Source organism: Schistocerca piceifrons, chromosome 3 (assembly GCF_021461385.2).
Source record: "Schistocerca piceifrons isolate TAMUIC-IGC-003096 chromosome 3, iqSchPice1.1, whole genome shotgun sequence".
Taxonomy (NCBI): Eukaryota; Metazoa; Arthropoda; class Insecta; order Orthoptera; family Acrididae; genus Schistocerca; species Schistocerca piceifrons.
Genome location: NC_060140.1, coordinates 925389829 through 925415954, shown reverse-complemented (window position 1 = coordinate 925415954; position 26126 = coordinate 925389829). Strand labels below are relative to the sequence as shown.

General features: G+C 38.5%; 1 protein-coding gene across 1 annotated transcript in view; it reads left to right on the top strand.

Moving 5' to 3' along the window:
- LOC124789887 (TBC1 domain family member 12-like) overlaps positions 1 to 26126 on the top strand; it is a 340057-nt gene that overhangs the window by 273524 nt on the left and 40407 nt on the right. The window contains exons 2-5 of the mRNA XM_047257408.1: positions 7916 to 8051; positions 8333 to 8483; positions 16348 to 16465; positions 23226 to 23357. Coding sequence (XP_047113364.1) covers positions 7916 to 8051; positions 8333 to 8483; positions 16348 to 16465; positions 23226 to 23357 — 537 coding nt within the window. The remainder of the gene's footprint in view (positions 1 to 7915; positions 8052 to 8332; positions 8484 to 16347; positions 16466 to 23225; positions 23358 to 26126) is intronic.

Here is a 26126-nt window from a genome sequence, read left to right as displayed (position 1 = left end):
ATCTGGAGCACAGAAATGTACAGTAGTGAATCATGGACTACGGGACCATCGGAAAAGAGCATTGGAGAGTTTGCTACAGAAGGATGTTGAAAATTAAACAGTTTGATAACGAATGAGCTTGTTCTCCGCAGAATCAGAGAAGAAAGAAGTTATGTCAGAGAGTGGGAGGATGAATGAACGTATTACACAGCTTGGAATAACTTCCATGTTGGTTGAGGGACCTGTCAAGGATAATAACAATATGGAAATGTGGGGTGTATGCAACAAATACTTGAGGGTGTATGATGTAGAGAGCTACTCTGAGATGAAGATAATCTTTTAGGATATTAGTGGATAGTTTGTGGCACAGGATATGAGTGGCGGGCCACATTAAACCAGCCAGAAAACTATTTCCTGGAGAAAAAAATACATTCTTTTCTCTGTATGCATTGTAGAATGTGTTAGTCCCATTGTAACTGATTTTCAGGCCTACATTCAGACTTGGTGTTTCAAATTATTCAGTTCGTTGTTGACGTTTTTCTACACTAGAAGCAAAGAGTAAAATATCAGCATACCGAAGGAATTTCAGATGTGTTCCATTAACCACGAATTCCTTCTTCTTTTCTCAATTTTAACGATTTTTCGAAATCTCCTTGCCTGACTCTTTCAGTTTTGGATTTATCACTATCCCGATGAAGTAAAATGGAAGCTCTTGCATTTTTTTTTTTGTATTGTTCAGTAAGCTAACGTAGCTTGAGTGAGTGCCGTGTCATTCAAGGCTATTAGTACGCTGTTGTTGAATGTGAGGTAAATCATGGGTCGGGCAAAACACATTTTCGCCGTTGCATACACTCACAGCAGAGTAGTTAGCCACTACAAATGTTTTCCAAATGCGACGATTCGTATCGTAAATGTGCATACGTCAAAGAGTGAAAATCATATAAACTTCATGAACTAATAACATTTATAGCTTTTGACTCGTTTGTAGGTACTGTGTCTTGTGAAATGCTAAATCGATTTTTATATCCAAGGCCCCGTAGACCATACGCGAAGGAGTTTGTACAATTGGACAACATTTCGTGTGGTTGACACCTGTGCAGTGACAATTCACAACACAGTTTCATAGGAGGACGACGTGTGCTGTCAAAATGTGAAAAAGAAGCTGATGCCCGTACTAAGTAACTGCGATTATCTGAAAGTCACAATAGACAAAAAGACAGTGGTGAGCGAGTGACTGAATTGATCGCGTAGGACAGTTAGAGCTCTGGATACGTCGGGTCTGATACTTTTGAAACGTATATCTAGCCTCATTTTAAGACTTTTGGGAAAGGTCCCAGGTTCGAGTCCCGATCCAGTCCTGTTTTAAACTGCCAGGAACTTACAAATCAGCGCACACGCCGCTGCGAGTGAAAATTGTTACTAGCCCCGTTCTGTCAGCTTGCATCGCTGTGGCAAGCGTAGAGCCGAACCACATTAGCTGCACAAGTGTTGCGCCACGTGAGACCGGTGCTGCCGTCGTAATAATCCTTCGCAAACAGGTGTTACCTGGGATACGCGTGATGCGGAGGATTTTGCTCGTTACTGGTTGTGTGTTTAAACTTGCATATCATTACCAGACTGGTTCTCTAGCTTATTAATACGTTTCACTACGGTAAATTCGGTAATCAGCTCATTTTGAACAAGATGTTTGTCAGCTGTAGGTGTACAGGGTGTTACAAAAAGGTACGGCCAAACTTTCAGGAAACATTCCTCACACACAAATAAAGAAACTATGTTATGTGAACATGTGTCCGGACCCGCTTAATTTCCATGTTAGAGCTAATTTTAGTTTCGTCAATATGTACTGTACTTCATCGATTCACTGCCATGATTTCATACGGGATACTCTACCTGTGCAGCTAGAACATGAGCCTTTACGAGTACGACACATCATGTGGTTCATGCACGATGGAGCTCCTGCACATTTCAGTCGAAGTGTTCGTACGCTTCTCAACAACAGATTAGGTGACCGATGGACTGGTAGAGGCGGACCAATTCCATGGCCTCCACGCTCTCCTGACCTCAACCCTCTTGACTTTCATTTTTGGGAGCATTTGAAAGCTCTTGTCTACGCAACCCCGGTACCAAATGTAGAGACTCTTCGTGCTCGTATTGTGGACGGCTGTGATACAATACGCCATTCTCCAGGGCTGCATCAGGGATTCCATGCGACGGAGGGTGGATGCATGTATCCTCGCTAACGGAGGACATTTTGAACATTTACTGTAACAAAGTGTTTGAAGTCACGCTGGTACGTTCTGTTGCTGTGTGTTTCCATTCCATGATTAATGTGATTTGAAGAGAAGTAATAAAATGAGCTCTCACATGGAAAGTAAGCGTTTCCGGACACATGTCGACATAACATATTTTCTTTCTTTGTGTGTGAGGAATGTTTCCTGAAAGTTTGGCCGTACCTTTTTGTAACACCCTGTATATCGGTATCTCAGCTGTATTTGCTTCTGCACAAATCTCATTACATTCCTGACTTTTTTCCGCTTTCGGTCCGCTGCTGTCGAAAATTATGGAGACTTTTCATATAAGACGAAAATAAATCTGTAGGATGACCAGTTGCACAGTGCCCATACTTCAATATTTACAAGTGAATTTCGTTTTCTGTTTGCTGTATGCAACACGTTTTCTTAGTATGAGTTGGGCATCCTTTAGAAATGTAATATTAAGTATCTAGATATACAAACGCAACCATAAAAAGCGCCAAATGTTCTTGATATGCCAAGTATACTTTTCATGACCCATAACTGCCAGGTTAATACAGTTTCCATTTACATTTTGATGCAGTTCTCTCGCCCTTAGATTTCCGTTTTGACCTGTCCACGTATCTCTCTCTCTCTCTCTCTCTCTCTCTCTCTCTCTCTCTATCTCTCTGGGCGCTGATGACCGCGCAGTTCAGCGCCCTACAAACCAATCCATCATCATCATCTCTCCCTCCCTCTGTCTCTCGTCCCGTCCCCTCCCTCACCTTCCATTACGAACTAGTGATTCGTTGACTGCTCAGAATAGGTCCTATTGACCGACCCTTCCATGTAGTTAAGCTGTGACAGGATTTCTTCTCCCCAGGGCGGTTCAGTACCTCATTAGTTCTTCGATCTACCCACCTAATCGCCAGCATTCTTTTACAGCACAGAATTTCAAAAGCTTTTGTTATCTTCTTGTCTATCGTCCGCGTTTTATTTCTGTACTTGGCAACAGTTAAATTTATATGTGACGGTAACTATTTTTAGAAACCCTTTCTTGCTACTTTTAGTGTGCGTTTTACATCCTCTCTGCTTGGGGGTGTTCATAAGTTATTTTGCTGCCCAAATACCAAGTCTTACCTACTGGTTTGTCTTATTCCCTAACCTAATTCCCCCTTCATTGTATGATTTAAATAACATTCCATTACCGTTGAGTTTTTCGAGACACTTTCGATACATTCAAGTTCCAAATCCTTCGGCGTCTCTGATATAATTACAGTATAGCTGACAACCCTCAAGGTTTTTATTCCTTCTCCCTGGACTTTAATCACCTTTCCAAATTTCACTTTTGCTGCGTTGCTTGCTCAGTGCGAAATTGAATAACAGTAGGGATAGGCTACAACCATGTCTCACTTTCTTCTCAACCACCGCCCCCCTTTCATGTTCAACTCTGGTTCCAGTAGTAGTAGATAACTCCCTGTATTTTATCCCCAGAGTTTGAAAGAGTGTATTCCGGTCAACACTATCGGAATCTTGTTCTAAATCTACGAATTCTTTAAACTTAGATTTGCCTTTTTTCAATCTATCTTCTAATATAATTCATAGGGTCAGCATTTCCTCGCCTGTTCCTATCTTTCTCCAGACGCCAAACTGGTCTTCTCCGAAGTTGGCTCTGTTAGTTTTTACATTCGTCTGTAAATAATTCATCTCAGTATTTTGCAAGTATGACTTATTAAACAGATAGTTCGGTAATACTCACTTCTGCCAGCACCTGCCGTGTTTGAGATAGGAATTTTTACATTCTTCTAGAAGTCTCAAGGTACTTTCCCAGGCTTATGTATCTTGAACACCAGGTGAACTAGTTTAGCCATGGATAGCTGTCCCAAAGATCTCAGCAAATTCTGAGAGACTGTAGTCTAATCCAGGGCCTTCTTTCTGACTTATGGCTTTCAGCGCCCCATCAAATTATTCTCGCAGTGTCGTATTTCCCATGTCATCTTCACTTACGTCCTCGTCTTTCTCTGTTAAATTGTCTTAAGTTTATTTCCATGTGAAGCTGTATTTCGTCATCTGGCGTAGAAGAGATTACTTACATATCAGCATGTTAAACAAGGAGAGGCATCTCATGCCTGAATCAAAATTTGAACCTAAAGGCGGAAGAATTGAGTATTGGCTCTACAGTCAAATTTTGGCAAGATAGTGAACCGAAGAACATCTCATGTCTTGTAAAAGAATGATTTCTTTTTAACTGACCCAAAGTTATTCAGACACCACCTCGGTCGCCAGACCATGACACCATAGAGAATTTAAGAGACGAACTCAATAGAATGATCAGGAAAAGTATACTCAACACGAAAGATAAACAGAACAAGAAGGGCTATAAAGAAGGGATATCCCACCAAGTAATAAGTTCCAGTATTGTTACTGTATTCGAGAACAATTACAATGTGACCAGTATAAAACACAGCTATAATGTTAAGTTGTGAAACGTACGTATTTTTTTGGAAAGTATTGTTTATTCTGTTACTAAATGAATTATATGCTGTAATTTATTAAGAGAATACATGTTACATTTATTGAAGTTTTAGGTGTTTATTATGTTTGTATGTAAAAATAAGACCCACTACAAGAATGAATGAAGTGACTGAATATTGATGGTAGCCACTGAACTTACTTTCAGTGGTGCAAAACACACAACACAACGGTGGGAACACGCATGCTCCTTCCTACTACCCTTCAAACCCGTCATTCCCTGGGGCGTTTAAGTGTCACTCTGCGTGATAATGCTTGGCAAAGTAGTGTATGGTAATGTGGTTAATTCGTTCTCGGTGTTGTTGACTATGCAGTTACACAATAGCAAATAAGATCTGTGGCCACCGCTGTTTGGTGACAATTGACTGTAGTCAGAGTTGTAGATTGAAGACATCCGTTCTGCAATGGTGGACAAACCAGTCATATATAGAATCTGTTCGATCGGTACAGTGACAACATTTCAGTTGGTGTGGGCTGTGCAAGGTGCGTTTTGGAGGAAACTAGACAGCAACGACCAAGAATTCTCGGTCGTCCGAAACTGCTCCTAATACGAAAGTCTGTTTGTGCATAACTAGAGCTTTGCGCGTTGAAATTTATTTCATCCTGATTTCGAATCAGTTGTTAACGAGTCTTATCATAGCTATTCCGAGATCGTTTATTTGTTAATATGAAGTAAAATTAATGACTCAGTCCTGGTTGGTGTAGTACGGCAGGGCAGTCAAAATTAATAGAGGAGTAAGTCGCATTGACGGTAAAACTGATGTTTCAGTAGTTTAAGGCAGTCTATCTTAAGAAACGTAATGGCGAATTAAGCTAAGTAGTGCCCTTCGTGTAAACCATTGTGGGTTCTTTCAGCCAAATTTTCATCTAATGATCGGCGTTTGGAGATAACATGTTCTGCAGCAGCCAGAATTTATCACTCGCTGGTAGTCATATCTACGTAACTAAAAAGTTCAGAATTTTGCTGTCACGTAATGCCGGTACCGTAAGTTTTTCACTTCACCTGAGTGAATCTTTCTTGGTGAATACCGAACGTCTTCGTTATAACATGACCAAATATTGTCTTGCTCCTCAGACAAAAATTTGTAACAATATCTAAGGTTTTTGGTTTTATTTCGTTTCGTTTTAGGCAGCGTTTTAAATTAACGCGGATGTGACCAACTTCGATTAGATTATTTCTGTGGAGTTCACACGCCAACATTTTAAATTCTGTAGTAAATGCGACTGGAAGCAAAAGACAGCTTTAAACCCAGCAAAGTGAGCACCTACAAACCTTTCCACTCATGACGCCATTCAAAAAGATAAAGGCAAGACGCATAAGGCTGATGATACTAGATTTATTCAGTTGCAAATAGATAGACCTAACGTGGCAGTTATCAGTGTAATATTACTCGCTTCTGAGGACGACAGAACAACAAAAGTGAAAGATGCTTCCTTCTTAGTTCTGTTAAATGGACAAATAAATAAATAAATAAATAAATAAAACAGCGACACTGCCGCGGTATGTAGTCTCCACTGATCTCTCAGCCCGTCTGTAGTATCATTTCTGTTTAGTTTGTTTAAATTTATTTACTATGTTAGCGGAACGTGTAGAGTGCAACAAGAACGACCAGAACAGCACTTTCAAATAACCGTACGTAAAAATTAATTTAATCCTTTACCCTCGGTAAAGTTTTAGGGATCCTTACCACGATACAAATGGTTCAGCATTACTCCATCTGTGTGCGCTGAAGTGAAAGGTTAGTTTCCGTTATGAAGTGCTTTATAGTGCCACAACCTGCCATAACTGCTACATTGCCTGAGAGACAGAGCAGTACGTCGTGGAAGGAATTGGCGACTTAGCAGTGTAGCGTCCTTTGGTCCACTGCAGACGTGGGTGGAAAACAGTTAGCTACAGAGGCGGGCTCAATGGTGAGGCTGCTTTCCCGGTGCGTGCGTGGACCGCACGTTTTTTATTGCACCTGCATCTTAGCATATATGGTGACCATGCAGCGGATCTTTACCGGAGTTCCAGCGCTTTGTAATAATGTGGGAGGTGGTGGGTATCGGGTGAAAGTTTGAAATTTCATGTAATCCCTAATCCTTTTCCGACAATTTCAGTGTTTTGTAATCACAAAATCTTGAGTGGAACAAAGCTTGTATGAAATTAAAATTGCTTGTGGACGGATAGCATTAGTGGAAGTCTAGAGCATTTGTTGGAAATATGAGATTCGGTATATATAAAAATAAACTGGATTTCGTGGAACGCCGGTACACCTCTAGGGTAATTTTTGGCAGCAAGTAAAGTGGTCAAAATATCAGTTTCTTTGTATTCTGAACGTGCAACAAGGACACAAAAGAATTCCCTTTGTCAGAAATGTTACAAATTTAGAAAAAGAAGCGACAAAGAATGAATCTACTGTTTATACCAATAAAAATTAAGAGTGTTCTTATACTCAGAAAATAGTTCGGAATTATGAACGAATGAAAGGGAGTTTATAGGAGAGCAGTTTTTACGGAGAATTAACGACTTCATTTTACTGCTTTTGATGTCAGTGACTTTATCGAGAATGAAATTTTCACCCTGCAGCGGAGTGTGCACTAATTTGAAACTTCCTGGCAGAGTAAAACTGTGTGCTGGACTGAGACTCGAACTCGAGACTTTTACCTTTAATGGACAAGTGCTCCGCCGGCTGAGCTTACCCAAGTGGGACTGACGACTTGGCCTCACAGCTTTACTTCCCCCAGTACCTCGTCTCCTACTTTCCAAACATCTCCCAAGCTGTGGTTAAGCCGTGACTCTGCAATATCCTTTCATCCAGGAGTGCTAGTCTTGCAAGTTTCACAGGAGAACTTCCGTGAAGTTTGTAAGCCAGGAGACGAGGTACTGGAGGAAGTAAAACTGTTAGGACGAACTGTAAGTCATGATGGGGTAGATCAGTCAATAGAGCAATTGCTCATGAAAGGCAAAGGTCCCAAGTTAGAGTTTCGGTCTGGAACACAGTTTCAATCTTCCGGAAGTGCCAGGTGACTGTATTACCAGTAGGCACTACTGGAAACAATTGATGGGTATAGGATGACAACCGTCTACAAAATGCATGTCTGATGCTGTGATACTAATGTCCATCCTAAGTTTTCTGATGCTACTGCTTCTCTGTTGCAGAGATACTTACTACAGACCTATTTAATTTCAGGGGAGTTTTCTCCTGGCGACGAGACAGTGGTGGACAGGGCTGCAGTCACCCTGCGTGGCGCCTCTGGGGTTCTCGCACCTGTACCTCTGCCAGTGTTCCAGCATCTGCAGTGGCTGCATCAGCTGACGAATCTCAGGTACTGTAAAAACTTCGCCATTATGTCGAAGTACTGATGTGATGAATTCGAAGCAAATTTTTATATTTTTGTTTACATTAGATTCTCTTTGTAATTTATCAGTCTGTTATGTACCATTACCTAGTTAACAATATGTTAGGTGCTCATTCTGCAATAAATAAATAACCAAATAAAGTAAAAAATAAATGTAAGTGCAAGCCACTGAAATTTAATATAGATAGATAGAGGGAGAATTATGTATTTTCTACCTTAGGTTCTATATAATGTCTATCTTACGGCAGGGAGATACGAAGCAGTTTACGGATGTAATTGCGAGCAGCTCGGCGTTGATTCTGCATAGGAGGCCATCTAACTTGCCTGCAAAATGTCCAGACGAAGAACAGAAACACAGGCATGAGTACCAACGAATGGTGGAAGCAGCAAGGAAGAAAGGTATAATACTGTGGTAGTACTGGTTGTGTGTTTAACTGCTTTTATTAATTTTCTCTTTATTGAATGTTTTTGTGTGTTTGAGTTGCTACTTTATCATTGTTTTCTGATCTGTTTGGTTGCTTTCTTCATATCAAATGCATATTTTCTTCTTTCTTTTATGAATTTGATATTTTCTGTTCCATGCGGCATGTTTACATCTACATTTTTTACGCATACAGTAATTCCTTGTTCCTTATTAATTCTTTCTTTGGCATGCTCCACAATATTTATTTAAAGTTAAATTTCAGTGTGTTGGCTTAAGTCACAGATTCACTGTCATAAAGAATATAAAAATCATTGCATCAGCTAAAAATTTTTCAGTGCCTCACTTGTAGTAGTCCCTTCAGTTTGTGTTATTGCTATGTTGGTATTCCTGCACAGTAACTATGTCCTTAATATTTGCCCAAGTGTGGTCCAATCCAGAAGACATCTTCTCCCTTCCTGTCTTTTACAAGTGTACCTATTCATATAGCGATTTCTGAATATTGTAATTCACTGAAGACTGTTGAACTTCAGAAGATTTCTTGTCACCTTTTTGCTAGCCTGTATTCAACAGTTTCACTATTTTTCTCCTGCCCTTTTGTGATCTCCTGCAGTGACAACATTTTCATTCCTTTTTGCCAGATTTAATTAATTTTTTTTATATATAAATATACCCATGTACTGGCATGATGGTGGTGATTCTTTTCATCTCTGAGCCAAGTGGTTCTGCCATGTTGCTCTTAGTAACTACCTAGTGTCCCATTTTCATGTCCATAATTATATCAACAACATAATAACACCAGTATAAGTTTGTAGGCTTCTGTGGCCAGTGTCAATTTGGATAAAATAATTTTGGGTATTGGGCTGTGGCATTCTAAACTACTAAAAGAACTAAATTGCTGATGTTTCAGTTGACTTGCTGTGGTCTGCTTGAGAGCAGTTCGTCAGTGAACTGCCCTGCCCTGAAAAGGACCGCAGCAAGTTGGTCGAAACATCAGCAATTTGTTTTAGTAGTTTTACATGATGTAGCCTAATACCCAAAATTATAGCACTAGCTTACAAAATAATATTTAATAATTATTACCCTGTACTTGCCTGACCAACTGTCTTTCCTCTAATTTTATAAAAGGTAAAATTTAATTCAGAAAATTGTTAAAATTGCAAAGAAGTAGAAATGATAACAAGTATTTACCTCGGAAGGTATAACTTCCTGCACTGTTGGTAAATGGAATACGGCACTTAAAATTTCTGAAAAGGTTTCCTCCTCCACAAACAAAGGAGGAATTGGTTGTAGGTGGTGGAATTGGAAGGGAAGGGAGGAGTAGAGGTGAGGGGGAGAAGTGTGACAGGTCAGTTTAGATCCAGTGTAAAAAGAAATTACCTGACCTTGTCCAAGTGACAGAGGACAGAGGGAATTTGTGCAAAAATTTTGGCAAAGAGTGTCAGGTTATTGTAGTAGATGGACCACAGGGAACTGCCTGGCTAAGGACAGTAATTGCAGCAGTAGGGATGATCTGGATGTAATAGGAGTTGCAGCTACACACACAAATGTGAGTTTTGTGGGGGTCCTGCAGCACCATAACCAGCCCTGGGTTAACACTACTGTGAGATGCTGCTGACTGTAATGAAATCCCACACGAGTGCAGTGCCTGTTGCTACATTTCGGAAAGGGAATATACCAGATATAGTCCCCACCAGAATAGGAGAGGGAGAGATAAGTTGGCTGCACTTCTTGCAGATAATTACAGGGGGTCCCTGTGGTTACTGGTGTCAGAGAAGTACCTCTTTAGATTACAATCAGGATTCAGCTGCCCTGTTTTGAAAGAAGTCAGAATAACAGAAGAGTCCAACAGAATGCTTAAGAATGTGCAGAAACGTAAAGTTAGTTTACTTCATCACAATATTAGAGGATTGAGTGAGAAGATAGAAAAGCTTCTTGTCTGTCTGGAAAATTTAGAGTGTTCTGAAGAGATTGACATCCTGTGCCTACCTGAGCATCATGTAATCATGAGGTTATATAACTTACGTATGAAAGATTACACTCTAGCAGCTTACTCATGTGGAACTAATATTGGAAAGGAGTGGTTGTTGCATATATTCAGACAGAACACATGGTCAAAAATTGGCCAGGTGCGAATAGGACTCGACCACTGAGGGTTCAGTATAGATTTAATTATGCACACAGTCAGTTTATCCTTTCTGGGAAATGAGAAGCTCAAAGATTGTTGGATGTTGTTGACATTGATACTTACAAGGTACCAGTCTGAGGAATTCCAAGTCTTTTGAGGATGTTTTGATTTAAAGTTTGAACTCAGATAACAAATGACAAAAGAAATAGTTTTGCTGTGTTTTGTAATTACAAATTAACAATTTTCTGATTTTTCCTTTACTTTTTCTGTGAAATCTTGGTTCTTCTCAAGTTTCATGATTCTAGACCAACGCAAAGTACCTTTAATGAGTGAGTTTGTCAGTACCAAAATATGTGACAAAAGGGCTGTATATTTTTATTGCATTCACTTTGAAGCTTCAATTTCTTACACTAGCAAGGGACTGTGCACCTTATTAAGTGACATAATTATCAGCTTGACTCATTTCTGCTTGCAGAGGCAAAGGTTTTGGACTGACAGGTAGGTAGGTAGGTGGGTGGATGTTTGGGTGGGTTCTGTTTGTACCTGTTGAGGTACAGAATACCAAAAACATAGTAACAAGTAGGTTCTGAAGTGATCAGCACATTAGAAGTTTGTGCTTGTGAATTAATGCTGAAAAATTGCTCACTTTTAATGGTAACTGGGAAATTTTGAAATGTTTGAGGGATCTGGATTCCTTAGTATGCTGTTTGTCAGACAGCAGCAGGTTGTTAATATTCTGTGGTTAATAGTTCAGTGTAGATTTCCTAAAGGACTCTGATGAGAAATGGATCCTGCAATTTGATCCCAGTGGTTAACTTTAAACTACAGGTGGATAAAGACAGTAGTACCCTAGTTGATAATGTTGGTGGTGGTGAAACCAAAAGCAAGAAAACAACTGTTTCCTGGGTAACAAATGTGCTCTATGATCATGGTTCACACTTAGTTAAAATAAACAACATACTCTTACAGTATGGAAAACCTCAGTGGAAATCAGTATAATTAATGACTCCAGGACAAATGCTTTTAAGAATATCTTCAACTTTTATAGTCCTGTCTTCCTCAGTTGCATGTAATATTACGGTCCATAAGTAAAAATTATCAATATACCGTAACTTTTAAGAATAGTTTACAAGAGATAACCTGGAATGAAATTTATAATGAACCAAATGCTAACATAAAATTTAATGCATTCCATGAGAAATTCATATCATTATTTCAAAACATATTCCCATGCAAGTTAATCAGAAGAGACATTAAACAGCCATGTAAAATATAATGGATCACTAGAGGGATTAAAGCATCTTGTAAAAGGGAAAGGGAAATTTGGTAAGAACAAGTAGACATCTTGCAATAGTCACACACTGCAAAAACTACTCAAAATTACTCAGAAAAGTTATTAAGAAACATACACGATGCCAGAAACCAGTAATTACAAAAACAGACTACAGGCTGTATGGAATGTAGTGAAATGAGACAAGACAACCAGCCAAAAATCAAGGTAACACCACTATTGAACTGAATGGAAGGGCTAGCAGATACAGTTAATCATCATTTCTTAAGCATAGTAGAAAGGATGGGGACAAACAGTTAAAGAGAAATATCACAGCAGTATGTTGGAAAAGGAGCTCTCATAAAATTAAATCTTCTGAATGTGTCACCAGATTCTCTTCTGAAATTAAGAAAATTGTTATTTTCTCAAGAATAAAAGCTCTTCTGGTTTTAATGTTTCCAATAGTGTACTTAAACATTCATTCCCATACAATAACCCCAGTGATGTAAGGCATTTTTTAAAAGAGAGACTGAAACATGCCGTACTCTGAAACATGTTGTAGTCAAACCGCTATTTAAGAAAGTTGATAGAGATGTCAAAATCAGCCAGTCTGTTTCACTCCTGACTTCATTTTCGAAAATTTTTGAGAAGGTGATCTGAGCAACAATAATATCCTCAACAAATCACAGTTCAGATTTCAGAAGAGCTCTACTGAGAATGCCATTTGCACGTTCACTCACCAAATTTTACAAGCATTAAGTAGTAACATAGTGCTAGTTAGTACTTTCTGTGACCTAAGGCATTTGACTGTGTGAATCTCACTAATCTCGGAGATAAATTTAAGTTTTATCAGACTGATGATATAGCCAACCAATGGATAATGTCATACCTAACCAAAAGACTGCAGAAAGTTGTAGTTAGCAATACAGCCAATGTAGTCTGGGGATCTTAGGTCCACTGTTGTTTCTCATACTTCTAATATACAATAATCAGAGTTAGTTCTTTTTGTTAATGACCATCAGGTACTTCAGTCCGTGTCAATGAAGATCAGGTAGCAGTTTATTAGCTCCAGATCCGCACGCTGGACGAGTTCCCTCCCTTTGATCTTCTGGTTTAGGGGTCACGCCCCCAGTGGAATGAATAGGGTTTGTGTGGGAGAGAGGGATATCGCTTACCGTGAAGGGGTACAGATTTCCGTGGTGGGGATAGCTGCCGTCGTGTAGGGAGTCTGCAATCTTGGTGTGTACTTCCCTAACACAGTTCTTGTTGGGGAGGGGCAGGCACTCGAATGACTCTTCTTCTACCTCAATGTCCATGGGCACCTCTTCCGCAGTCTGCATATCTGCTGTTTCCAAGGGGGCTGTCTATTTGCTGTCGGCGGGTGTCCCCAGCTCCATGACCACCTCCCTAGCAACCTGCTTTGCCGCATCAGCCAGGGAGATGGTTGTTTGTGTTTCCATGTATACCCCCATACTGGTGGGGTTCAGCGCCACATCAGGTATCATGCGAGATGTGACGTACAGGGCTACCCTCAGTTGTCACCTTGCAATGCATCTCAGGGCCACCATGGCAGGTGTGAGCTCGGCAATGGCATCGTTGCTGGCTTTCCACAATGTTTCGCGGAACACGCCCTCGTTGTCTTTGTTGCGATGCTGCCTGCTTCCCCTGCTTGAGTAGGAGGGCGGAGTGTCCACCTTGTCTTCTTGGGACACCTCTTCATGTGTGGTGACCCCTTTCTGCCGCTTCCATGACTTCAGGTAACCACAGCTGTGCGAATTTGTGGCATGCACGCTACCACAATTTATGCATGCGGCCGTGGTGCCCCTTGGTTTGTCGCAGTTGCGTGTACCGTGCAGTTTCCCGCACTTCACACATACTACCGCGCCGGTGCAGGGCCTGGCTGTGTGTCCCACTTCTGACACTTATACCACTGTAATTGTGCCACAGGCTTCTGCTTCTTCTTCTTTTTCTTGCTGCAACCATTGCTCCCAACTGGTTTTAGCAGGAGCTCGACGGCGGCAGCAATCTGGCCTCTTCCTCCTTTGCTATGTCCTGACATTGCGATGGGCTAGTGGCTTAATTCCACTGTCAACTGTAGTAAATCCAACTGTACAGCTTTTTCTTTGTCATGTTTCTAAGGTACGGGAAAATTTTTATCCCTCTCCTATAAGATTTTCTGGGTCATAGAAGGTTAAGTTTCTTCTCTTCACTCTCCTGTCTCAAAGGAAAGAGCTATTCAGCCTTCTACCCATTCCCCTGATATGTAATTAGCAGATTAAAAAGTGTTTTTATCACAAATGCCACTGTAGGAGATTAGATTAGATTAGATTCAGTTTTCGTTTCATAGACCCAAAAATGAGATGATTCTTGTGGGTGTGGATCATGTCAAAAAGTATAACATAAAGAACATAGGACATTTGAATATAATACTCACTAGTCAGCAGGTTGTCACAATATGTGAGTACACTGAAATTGCTAATATTTACAGAATTAATACCCTGTGAGAATAAAACATAGTTATGCACTTTTACTAAGTTTATCATACACAAAATACTTACTCTTGACTGTTATGGCCAAGTGCTGTCAAAATTGAAATCTAACAGACATTTTTACTTCATCTGGTCCAACAGTCTCTGTTAAGATATTCATCTATAGAACATAAAGAGTTGCCCACTAAAAAGTTTGTTTAAACTAAGCTTTATCTGAAACTAAGTTTTTTTGTGGTTGCTGGCAAGGTATTGAAAATGTATATTCCTGAGTATTGTACCCCTGTTTGGATCGAGGTAAATAATTTTAGGTCTTTACATACATTATCATTCCTAAAATTGATACTGTGTATTGAACTATTGATTGGAAATAGAAACACATGATTTGTAACAGGTTTCATTAAGGAATAAATATACTGACAAGCAGTGATTAGAATGTCTGGTTCCTTGAAAATCTTTCTACATTTACACCACAAATGCATCTTATTGGATGCTTTTGCACACTAAAATCTTCTGCTTGGTTTGACGAGTTACCACAGATTATTGTACATATGACGACATAGAATGAAAGTAAGCAAAGTATGCAAGTTTTTTTTTTAATGTTTATATCTCCTACATCTGACATCATTTGCTTTGTAAATACAGACTTGTTTAGGCACTTCAGCAATTCTGTGTCATGCCCTCTCCAACAGAATTTATTATTGAATTGTAATTCCAGAAATTGAACACTGTCCACCTTGCCAGCAACCACAAAAAACTTAGTTTCAGATAAAGCACAGTTTAAACAAACTTTTTAGTGGGCAACTCTTTCTATTCTATAGATAAATTTCGTAACAGAAACTGTTGGACCAGATGGTGAATTAAAATTACTTTCCATATGTTGCAAACTTTAATATTGGAGAGGAGGGAGTAGCAAAAGTATAGTGTTTCATGTAAGCTAGATGAAAGCCATTGATCATGTGATATGCAACACATCAGTCTACCAGCTTAACAGTTTGTTTCGCTACAATCCATTTACTGGTAATCAGTCATACTCTTGTTGTTTATGCTAGTACTGGTGAAGGTTTGATTGCAGATGACAATGACATTGTGTGCCACTGCACTTAGTATTTAAAATATACTCTCCTGTCTGGAGAATCTCCATCTCCACCAACATCCATCTTATTATATGATGCAAATTACTGACACACATCCTAATCCAGTTGATTCCAAATTTAGAATTCCATTCATGTTCTGTTTTATTTTGCATGATTAAAACTGTGTCAGACTGGGACTCAATCTAGAATCTTACCTTCTTGTGGGCAGTGTTCTTACCAACTTACATGAACCAGGCACAACTCGCAACCTGTGCTCACAGCTGTACTTTTGCCAGTACCTCTCTCGTACCTTACCTTCCAATCTTCAAATGTTCTCCTGCATATACACTTTTAATTTGCCATGTGGTTTCCAAACAGCACACTCTCTGCTGCAGAGTGAAAGATTCATTCTGACATTGGTTCTTGTGTGGAATCGTCCTGAATTTTTATGTCAGCTTAATTTTCTCATTTATTAAAGTCACCCCTGAAGCCAGACCATCTTGCTTAATCCATATGTTTAAGTCCTTGAACAATATTTTGATAGATGCAATCTCCTTAAGCCAACGAGAAGACAAAAATCCATTTTCTTACTTGTGCTGTCTAAGCCTTCTTTCTAAGTTTGCTCTTCCTTTTTCCCCTCCTATATATCATCACAAAGAATGCTATGAGAAACAAAAGTTAAAGATTCAGAATGAGTAACTGTTTAAACTGTGTGTGTGTGTGTGTGTGTGTGTGTGTGTGTGTGTGTGTGTGTGTGTGTGTGTGTGTGTGTGTGTTTTGCTTCAACAGTAATAGGTTAAGGCTGAAAATACATTTCATTCTTGACAAATTAATGCCACCAGTCTTAAATTGTGTCATAATATTTTAACCGAAATCTTCCAGAGCTTAAAGAGGCGAAACTTCGTAAGAAGCAGCTTGCCCAGCAGCTGCGGCAGGAGGAACAGCTTGCACATGCAGCCCGCACTTGGAGTTCAGAGATTCTGCCAAAATGGGATCATATGTATGTATAATAATATTTTTGTATTTCTCCAGTGATAAAACCTGTACTCATCTGTTTTCTGTGGACTGTTTGTCTAACCAGTTGGTGATTACATACTAAGAATAGAGAGAGATCTGAGGAGACAAATATTACAATGTAAATTCATGAGCAACTGAATTTGTTGCTGTATGTGCTGTTGTCTAGCATATCATAGGATCAGAAACCTTTCTTCCTTACCCCTCTAAGACAGTTTCTACAAGCCACTTCTTCTTTCTCAATGTGTATCCAATCCAATTTTTCATTTTTATTGCATTCAGTACAATTACTGAATATGAAACTCTTCTCAGTGCATCCCCATTTTTCTCTCTATCCATCAAACTAATTCTTTCCATCATTTGCCATGTTCGCATTTAAAGAACAATTTTCAGGACTTTTCTTTGATAGTGATGAAGCAGGGCAAGCATTGGCGAGGTTTTGGGTCCCTCAAAAAAGTCAAACATTCTATAGTGATAGTATCAATAAACTGGTCTCTCATTGGGAGGAATGTGTTCGTCACCAGGGTGACTGTGTTGAGAAATAAATAAGTAGAATAAAGAGTTTGAATGTTAATAATGTTTGTTTTATTTAAAAAAACTCTGTCATATGGAAAAATTCGGAGGCATTACTTTTCAGCCTACCCTTGTATTTATATAAATCTTAAATCTATTAATATATTTCAGCAAAAGGCAGTTTTATGAAGGGAAAAGTAATTATGAAGGAAAAAGGAAAATAGGCAGAAAATAATGGGAAAATGGTAAAGTAAAGAAATCTATTTACTGCAGTTTGTTTCTCCAGCATGCGGATTTATTCAGATCTACACTATAGAAGGCAGATTGAATATCTCCTTACCTAATGGCTCACACTTGGACGATGTGACCTGGGCTGCCAATAACTCCACATTCAAAGGTGCTTTTGATACATTGGTTTAATAAGTGGGATATGCCCTCGGTCCCATCAAGTAGTGTATTGTGCCCTTCATCGGTGAAAGAATCTTCTCTTCATATTGGGGGGAGGGGGGGGGGGACTAGTAAGTTCTCCTTCATATTCTGCCCTGGCTCACGTTTCGTGCCAGATAGCCCCTCCACCTTTTCATGTTCATGCATTTGGAGACAGGGCTGTCTGTCTGTCTCTTACTACTAGGTCTAGGGGTCTTTTGTCCAGTATCCCCAGGATCTCTTCCATCATTGTAGATCTATATGCAACTGTGAGCAACAAATCTATGCTTGCATGTGCCTACTGAAGGGCCTATGCTGTCTTTACCTGTCTGGTAATAGCAATGAGGATATATATTTTTTTAAATTAATTTTTTTAAAAAGGGACCTAAACAACTCTTTGGTAAGAGTTCCACATTCTCTTGCGGGTGTTTACACCCAGGTACCTATATACTTCTATTCTCTTCACTGCTCATTTGTACTGTTTTTGTGTTTCATCACTCTTGATAATTTTCATTTTTGCAATGTTTAAACTATTTTGTGTGTTGCTAATCTCAAGTTCTCTGTACACCACTTAGTAAGTGTGTTGAGAAGTTCCAGTTGGTTTCATCTGGTTTTGCTTTGTGTTGACTGCTGCTTTTACGAGCAGATCTTTCACATAGGTTAATTGTCGTAGTCTCTGGTGCTTCTTGTATCGTGAGTCTTGTTCAGTAGGGGCTCTGTCAGTATCCCATAATTATGGGCCATCTGTTGAGCAGCCCTTATGTTAATTGTTACTTTGTTGCTTGACACATTCCTGTTCAAATTTTATCTGTGTAGTAATCTTGGAAGGTGTTACATTCATACATGTTAACTTGCAACTCATCTGCTTCAGCCTGTTGAACATTGTATAAATTATCACTGGAACCTCATATCATCATTGAAGATAAAATACTGTGTAATTGTCCATCAATTTACTGCATAAATGCAAAGGTACCTGCAGCCATGGCATCTTACTATTGTTTTTTACACATATCTGTGTGTTAGAAAACACTTCTTGAGTCAAGGCCCTATTTGATGGAAATTGACGTCATTTTACATGACGGTCTTCACACCAAGGAAGGAATCATTACCCACTTATAAATAACATATGAGTGGAGATTTGTTTTTGATTGTGTTTGACAGCTAACAGCCACTATACCAAGTGTTGAGCTTCCGCAAGTCATCTTGCATTTCACTAAAGTCTTTTGGCATTACAACCTTCTCACAGAAAACAATATGGCCTGCAAACAGTCTAATAGAAGTTCTGATGATCAACTAGTATGTTATTTCATTATTTTCCAGTTACACAGAATTCACACTTTTTTTTTACCTTGTTCAAGTTACATAGTTTTCCCTCAACTTCACATTCATTGTAAAGAAGTGAAAAGTGGCCATTTCTGCCACAACAGCAGGTCCCCTGAGTCAACTATGCCCACTGATGTAAATCTGGTGATTGTGGAAAATTAGAAAACTTAGTAATGTTTTTTGATGATAATCTGGTTAGGAATAAGCAACAAAACTTAACAGTTATATGAGTAAAGTGAAATATTGTGTGGCATAAGCAGCATAGCTAAATTGTAGCACAGTTTTTTCTAGGTCTTCAAGTGATAGTTTCCTCCCCCCTTCCAAACACAAAAAATAATGTGGACAGAAAATTAGTGTGTTTATTCAGAACATATCACAGCTGTCTGAAATTTACAATAAATGTAACATAGTGTATAATTGCAATATTTCTGAAAAAAATTGTATGTATTTAAAATTGTGCATGAATTTGCCCAAGCTGCTGATGTGGTGGTCGTGTGTGCATGAGGTCTGCTTGCTTGTGTGTGTGACTGGTGTGTGTTTACCATGTGCTGACAAAGGCTGTGGCTGAGAGATTTATGTAAGTGTCTTTTAAAGATGCCTGTGTGCTACTTAATATGTCATCTTTATGATAAGTAGCAATCTATCTTTTCCTACATTGTTGTGTGTATTTAAAATACGTAATTATATGAAAATTTTAGGCTAAATTTCATAAATAAATAATTATTTTCACTGGTTTCTGGAATCAGCGTAGCAGACATCCTGTTTTGTAGGATGGCAAAATATATTTAGCGTACCATACTTTCCAAGTATTCACATGTTATAAATCATCAGCTTATGGGATGTGTGTGATTCTGGATTGTACAGGTCCAGGAACTGTTAACTTGTTTAAATGGAAATAATCTTTAATCAACCAACCAACCACTTGTCACAATAAATTAGAATAAGTTTTCTGCACACAACAATGGTGCTTGTACATTTGCAGTTCTGCTCAACTTTTATGAAAGCAGCAGAATATGACAGCCTTTGTGTCTTAATTGTGAGCCTAGCAATTATCTGTTACTTATGATACAAAATAATTCCATAAGTGTTCAGAATGGTTTTCACAATTCAACTTTTTAAAATATGTTAACAAAAACCACCACATTTGCCTTTCAACAATGTTTATTATGCTACAACTGGTTTCATTCTAAGTGAATGTCTTCAGATGACACTGGAAGTTGGTTGGTGGGTTGGTTGGTTGGTTGGGGTTGGTTGTTCCATTGATCAATTGCACGGTAGGGGTAGCCATTATGATGTGGAACGTGTCAAGTGCACAAGAAACGCACGTATGCGATTTCAATTTATTTTTGAAGCTGTTACTGCTGTCTGTCAGACATTTCATTTCATCTGGTAATTTGTCAAAAGTTTTTATGGCAGCATATTTTACCCCTTTCTGTGCCAAAGATAGGTTGAGTAAAGGATAGTGTAAGTCTTTCTTTTTTCTGGTTATCATTATAATCATGAATGTCACTGTTGTTTTTAAATTGGTTGATGTTGTTGAGAACAAATTTCATTGGTGAGTAAATGTACTGTGAGGCTGTTGTATGAATTCCCAATCTTTTAAAAAGATGCCTACAAGATGTGCGACTATGAACCCCACAAATTATTCTGATCACTTCCTTTTGAGCAGTGAGTACTTTTTGCCTAAAAGTTTAGTTACTCCAAAATATTATTCCATATGACATCAGAGAGTGAAAGTATGCAAAGTATGTTAGCTTACTAATTTCTATATCCTCAACATTGGCAATTACTCTGACTGCAAAAGTTGCTGAACCTAGTCGCTTTAGAAGATCCAAAATATGAATTTTCCAATTAAGGTTCTCATATCTATGTACACCCAAAAACTTAGTATGTTATACCCTGTGTACTGACATCTGTTGATGTGTTATATTTATTGAAGGAACTGTACTTTTTGCAGCAGAAAATTGGGTGTACTGTGTTTTTTCAAAGTTTAGAGCAAGCCCATTTGCAGAAAACCAATTAATGACCTTTCCAAAGACCTTACTTGGAGTTTCTTTTACTGGATTAATAATGATGCTTGTATCATCAGCAAACAGTGTCAGTTCAGCTCCGAACTGTACAGCCTGTTAGGTTCTGTAAGTTAATTAGTTGTGCATCATGGTCTGACAATCCATTTACCACAGGGAAAGCATGTGTTTGTTTTACATCCTCTTTCTGTACAAATACATTAATTATTAGTGTGCTGCTGTCTTGACCTATACTTGTAGGGAAATTGATCACTGATTCTAAGTTATATGTTGTTAATAACACTTCTAGTTCACTTTTCCTATCAGAATTATTTAGAAAGTTTGCATTGAAATCGCCACAGATTAATAACTTTTTTTATGAACAGCTCCCAGTCTCCTAATGGGTACCTGTACACTGTTGCTAATAGCAATACTACATTATCTAGCTGAAGTTCACATGCACAAACCTCAAAGTGCTTATTAACACAAAATTTGCTTACTTCTGCAGTTTTTGTTTTATGAAAATGGCAACTCCTCCTTTATCCATCCTAGAACTAAAAGTGAAAGATGCTAAATTATACCCACTTATACTGACACTGTCCATGCCCCACAGTTACATGGTGTTCAGACAGACAGAGTATATCAATCTCATTCTTATATTTGAGATCATCTAAACACACTAATAGCTAATCTACTTCATTTTTTATTCCTCTGATATTTTGATGAAGTAAGTTGATTCTGCCCTTAGCTTTTCGCCTATTTACTGTACGTGAAGTGGAAGTTCATCAACAGTCTTCATAACTGATTCTCATTAAAGAGACTATTGGTGAGCTTTTAGTGTCACCTGAATATGTTAATTTCAATGAAACCAGTTGTGGGATAATATGTTGTTGTTGTCTTCAGTCCTGAGACTGGTTTGATGCAGCTCTCCATGCTACCCACTCCTGTGCAAGCTTCATCATCTCCCAGTACTTACTGCAACCTACATCCTTCTGAGTCTGCTTAGTGGATTCATCTCTTGGTCTCCCTCTACAATTTTTACCCTCCACGCTGCCCTCCAATGCTAAATTTGTGATCCCTTGATGCCTCAGAACATGTCCTACCAACCGGTCCCTTCTTCTTGTCAAGTTGTGCTACAAACTCCTCTTCTCCCCAGTTCTGTTCAATACCTCCTCATTAGTTATGTGATCTACCCATCTAATCTTCAGCATTCTTCTGTAGCACCACATTTCGAGTGGGATAATAAGCATACCTGAAATATGACTGTGGATGTTCTTAGTAATGTTTTACGTTACTCAGCTGTGTAGGTACAAAAGGATCAATGTTAGTGATCTAATTGTGCACATTATTTCAGTATGAATGAAAAATTTATTCATCTCCTGTCACAGAGGGAATATATAATTCCTGTCTTGGTAGCAACATGGCTGTAGTTAGGTAGAACTAATAGATATTGAACTCAAAAATACAAAAATTTAATTTGAAATGCACAGAGATTATTGCTGAGACACACATTCTGCAGATGTGCCACTGGTTTCCTTATGCAAACAAATGTAGTAATAATTATCATTGAAATATATTTGTCCGAGCTAAGCGTGATTTGAAAATTGTCAGAGACAGTTTATAATTGTGGAGAGTGAAATTTCATGACTTAAGGAGGGGTCAACAAAAGTGTTTTAAATAATAAACAAATTTTGGGAAAAAATACTGTGTAGGACCACAGTGGCAGTCACTGGAACTTAATAAAGAAATGACAATGTTAATTAATCCTTTGTTGTAAGAAAAGGTGGACTATTAAAACTTCAGGTTACTTAACTTTTGATAGTTGAAGTAGTCTTAATAATTTATGAAAAGAGTGTAATCCTGTAAGGGGGACAGCTGTAAACATGTCAGTTTGTTAGTTATTGGAAGATAGTTATTCTACATCAGTCGTTATTGTATTGCGTTGTAATAAGTGTTAAAAGAATATATTTTGATCATCACATGATAATTAATGCATTTCCTTGCAAAACAAATTACCATTCATATAAAATTACAAGTGACATGTAATACCATTTATTGTGTAATTGATTATAGTTACTAAGCTCTACAGTTCTCTTATTCAGCAATTTACATACAAATGAAAAAACAGTAGCCCAGTCTTCACAGCAGTGAGTAGATGGCAAGTGAACGTAAAAAATTGACGCTCAAATGTAAGACAGAAGTGCAGTTACCAGGGGCAGGGAGGTTGGGGTGGGTGGGGGGTGGGGGGGGGGGGGGGAGGGGAGTATTCAGGTTTCAAATGTAGTATCAAGTCTACTTGCTACAACCAAAATGAATTACAGAAATGCTGTGTGTGGAAACAGGCAGATAAAAGATATATGTCAATTACTTATTAAATGTAAGAACCGTAAGAAATATTCATGTCAAATTCGTATTTAAATATTATATACAAGATAATAGTTTGTTATTGTCACATTATGTTCTTGTTTGCCTTTTCAGGAAAAATTCAAGGAAGGCCAAAGATCTGTGGTGGCAGGGGTTGCCTCCATCTGTACGTGGTCGTGTATGGCAGCTTGCAATTGGAAACGATCTAAACATCACTCCAGAACTGTATGATATATGTGTTTCAAGGTATGAAATATTATATTCTTTTATTTAGATAATCTAAGAAAAATATGGAAGATAAGTGTCTAGAAATTTCACGTTTTTGGCAACAAATGTTGAGATGATCTGCATGATTCTGTGTGGAATTCAAGTATACAGTTCTCCAATGACATCCTGTGGTTTTCATTTTAATCAAATAACATTGCTTTCCTTTCAACAGAAAAAAATGCATCTCAATGTGGATAATAAAATAGAATGTTATGCTGTGATGTAGTTTTTGCATTTACAAGAGTAAAGTAAATTGTTGGTGGTACTTACATGTACAATATTTTACCGGCATATGACACAATGAAAGTGAAGTTCTAGCATATGTACTTGCAACTGAAAAATTGAACAGAAGCTTGAGGCTGTCCTGAATGAGTAATGAGCACATGTTTTCAGGTAACATCAATGAACTGCAAGAGATTTTGGCTGTAGGTCAGTGCATAAGATTGCATAAGATACATTTTCCTTTTGTTGACTTCAAGATCCACTGTGTAGAATATTTCTCCAATGATGGCAATGACTGCTGCTGTGGAGAAATGTACAGGGTGTTCCAAAATGAATATACAGGTTTTAAGGCTTTGTAACATTCATTACATTCAACTCACAGTTATAAAGAATACATCAAATGAAAGAGCAACTCAAAACAATTTTGTCTGTATACCTATGTGCAAAGGGAAGAGTATGGAAGGACAAAGAGTGTCCGAAGAATTTGTTGACCGAGTGAGAGTCTTTCACGCTTACCCCAAGAAATCAGTTCAGAAGGCTAGTCATGAATTAGTACTTCCAGTGACATCTGTGTGGAGACATTTAAGGAAACACAATTATGCCCTTATCGTTTGCAGCTGTTAAGAGCTCTAAAGCCTTCAGACTACAATTTACGTGCCAGCTTTGTAAACGAAATGTTGCTACATGACAAAGAAGATTTTCTGCATCGTGTCATCTTCAGTAATGAATCGACATTTCACCTAAGTGGAAATGTGAACAAACACAATGTGCACATCGGCGGGTCAGCAGATCCCCACAAGATAGTGTAATTGCATCGAGACACCTCTAAATTGAATGTTTTTTGGGCCATATCCAGGCGGAAAGTTTATGGGCTTTTCTTTTTCAGTGAAGCAATTGTAACTGATGTTTCTTATCTTTATATGGTAGAACTATAGCTTTTACCTCAGTTGGAAGAAGCTTCAACAGAATGTTACTCAACAGCAAGATGGTGCACCGCGTCACTGACATAACTAGTATACGATTGGTTAAATGATGTTGTACCCGATCGCTTGATTGGCCAGATGACAGAGCTTGTTTTGCATGACCTTCATTTTCACACACGATCTTACGCCATCCAATTTTTCTCTTTGAGAGTTAATGCAGGATCATGTGTGTGTGTCTCCCCTACCAGCTGATCCTTGCGACCTTAGAAACAGCATTGTTGTAACAATTTCTCCAGTCACACTGATCAAGATTTGGGAAGAACTCTCTTATCGACTCTATGGGCAACAAATTGTGCTCGCATTGAACATTGACGAGAAAAGCGGTCTGAGTTGCTCCTTCATTTGATGTATTGTTCATAATTTTAAGCTGAATGTAGTAAATCATACAGAGCTTTAAAACCTGTATATTTATTCTAAAACACCCTAAATTTCCAGATTAAAGTAATACTGTTCTACAGAGTGAGTGATAAAAGTGTGAACTTTAAGATGTGCAAGAATATATGTATGGTGTTGGTAGTTTGAAGCAAGCTTTTTCTGGCTAATGCTGCTTAGAAGCCAATGTGCCAACCTCAGGGACTTCACATGACAGATGAGTCGTTATGAATAGTGTCATGTGTTTTCATTTAACTACCACTGTGTTTGGCATTTAATCCAGGACATACATGTAACATCGAATGAATAGGAAATTTATACCACCACCTTATTTTTCCCTGCTGCGTAGGTTACAAGCTGTTAAATCTTTGTTTACCACCTGAGTCGAGCACCACCCAACAAATGTATATTAGTTACTTTGGCTATGGAGATGTATTGCAGAAATGGTAGTATACATATTAAATTCCAGAAGATTATTCGTAATTTTCGGCCTAAAGATAAAAGCCTTAAAAGTACTTGCCAGTCACATCAAGATTTGCATGCTCAGAACATGTTTGTAAGCCTCTCCAAGTTTTGATTGTTTAATAAACTTGGATGGAGAATTGGGGTAAAATTATGATCCAATGAAAAACTGTTGAATTTCCAGCCAGGTAGCAGTGCCTAGATACTGCAGTGTTTTGATGAGTGCTGTACTCATCTTCATCTGTAGTTTGCTCCATGGTAGTCTACATTCACACAATTATTATCTATATTATGATTTAAATTATGTTGTGAAACCATGGACCTTGCCATGGGGGGGGGGGGGGGGGGGGGGGAGGCTTGCATGCCTCATTGATACAGATAGCGAAGCTGAGCTGAGAGGGTGTTTTTTTTTTTTTTTTTTTTTTTTTTTTTTTTTTTTTTTTTTTTTTTTTTTTTTTTTTTTTTTTTTTTTAGTGTAGTCTTCTACAGAAATTTAAACAGCCTCGCCTGCCACCTGCAATGCAGGCACTTTAATCTATGATTTATACAGAAGTTATGGGCAGGGGTAAGAATCACATAAATGTCATTCGTAATTAAACCCACACCCCATGAACCATGGACCTTGCCATTGGTGACAAGGCTTGCATGCCTCAACAATACAGGTAGCTGTATTGTAGGTGCAACCACAATGGAGGGATATCTGTTGAGA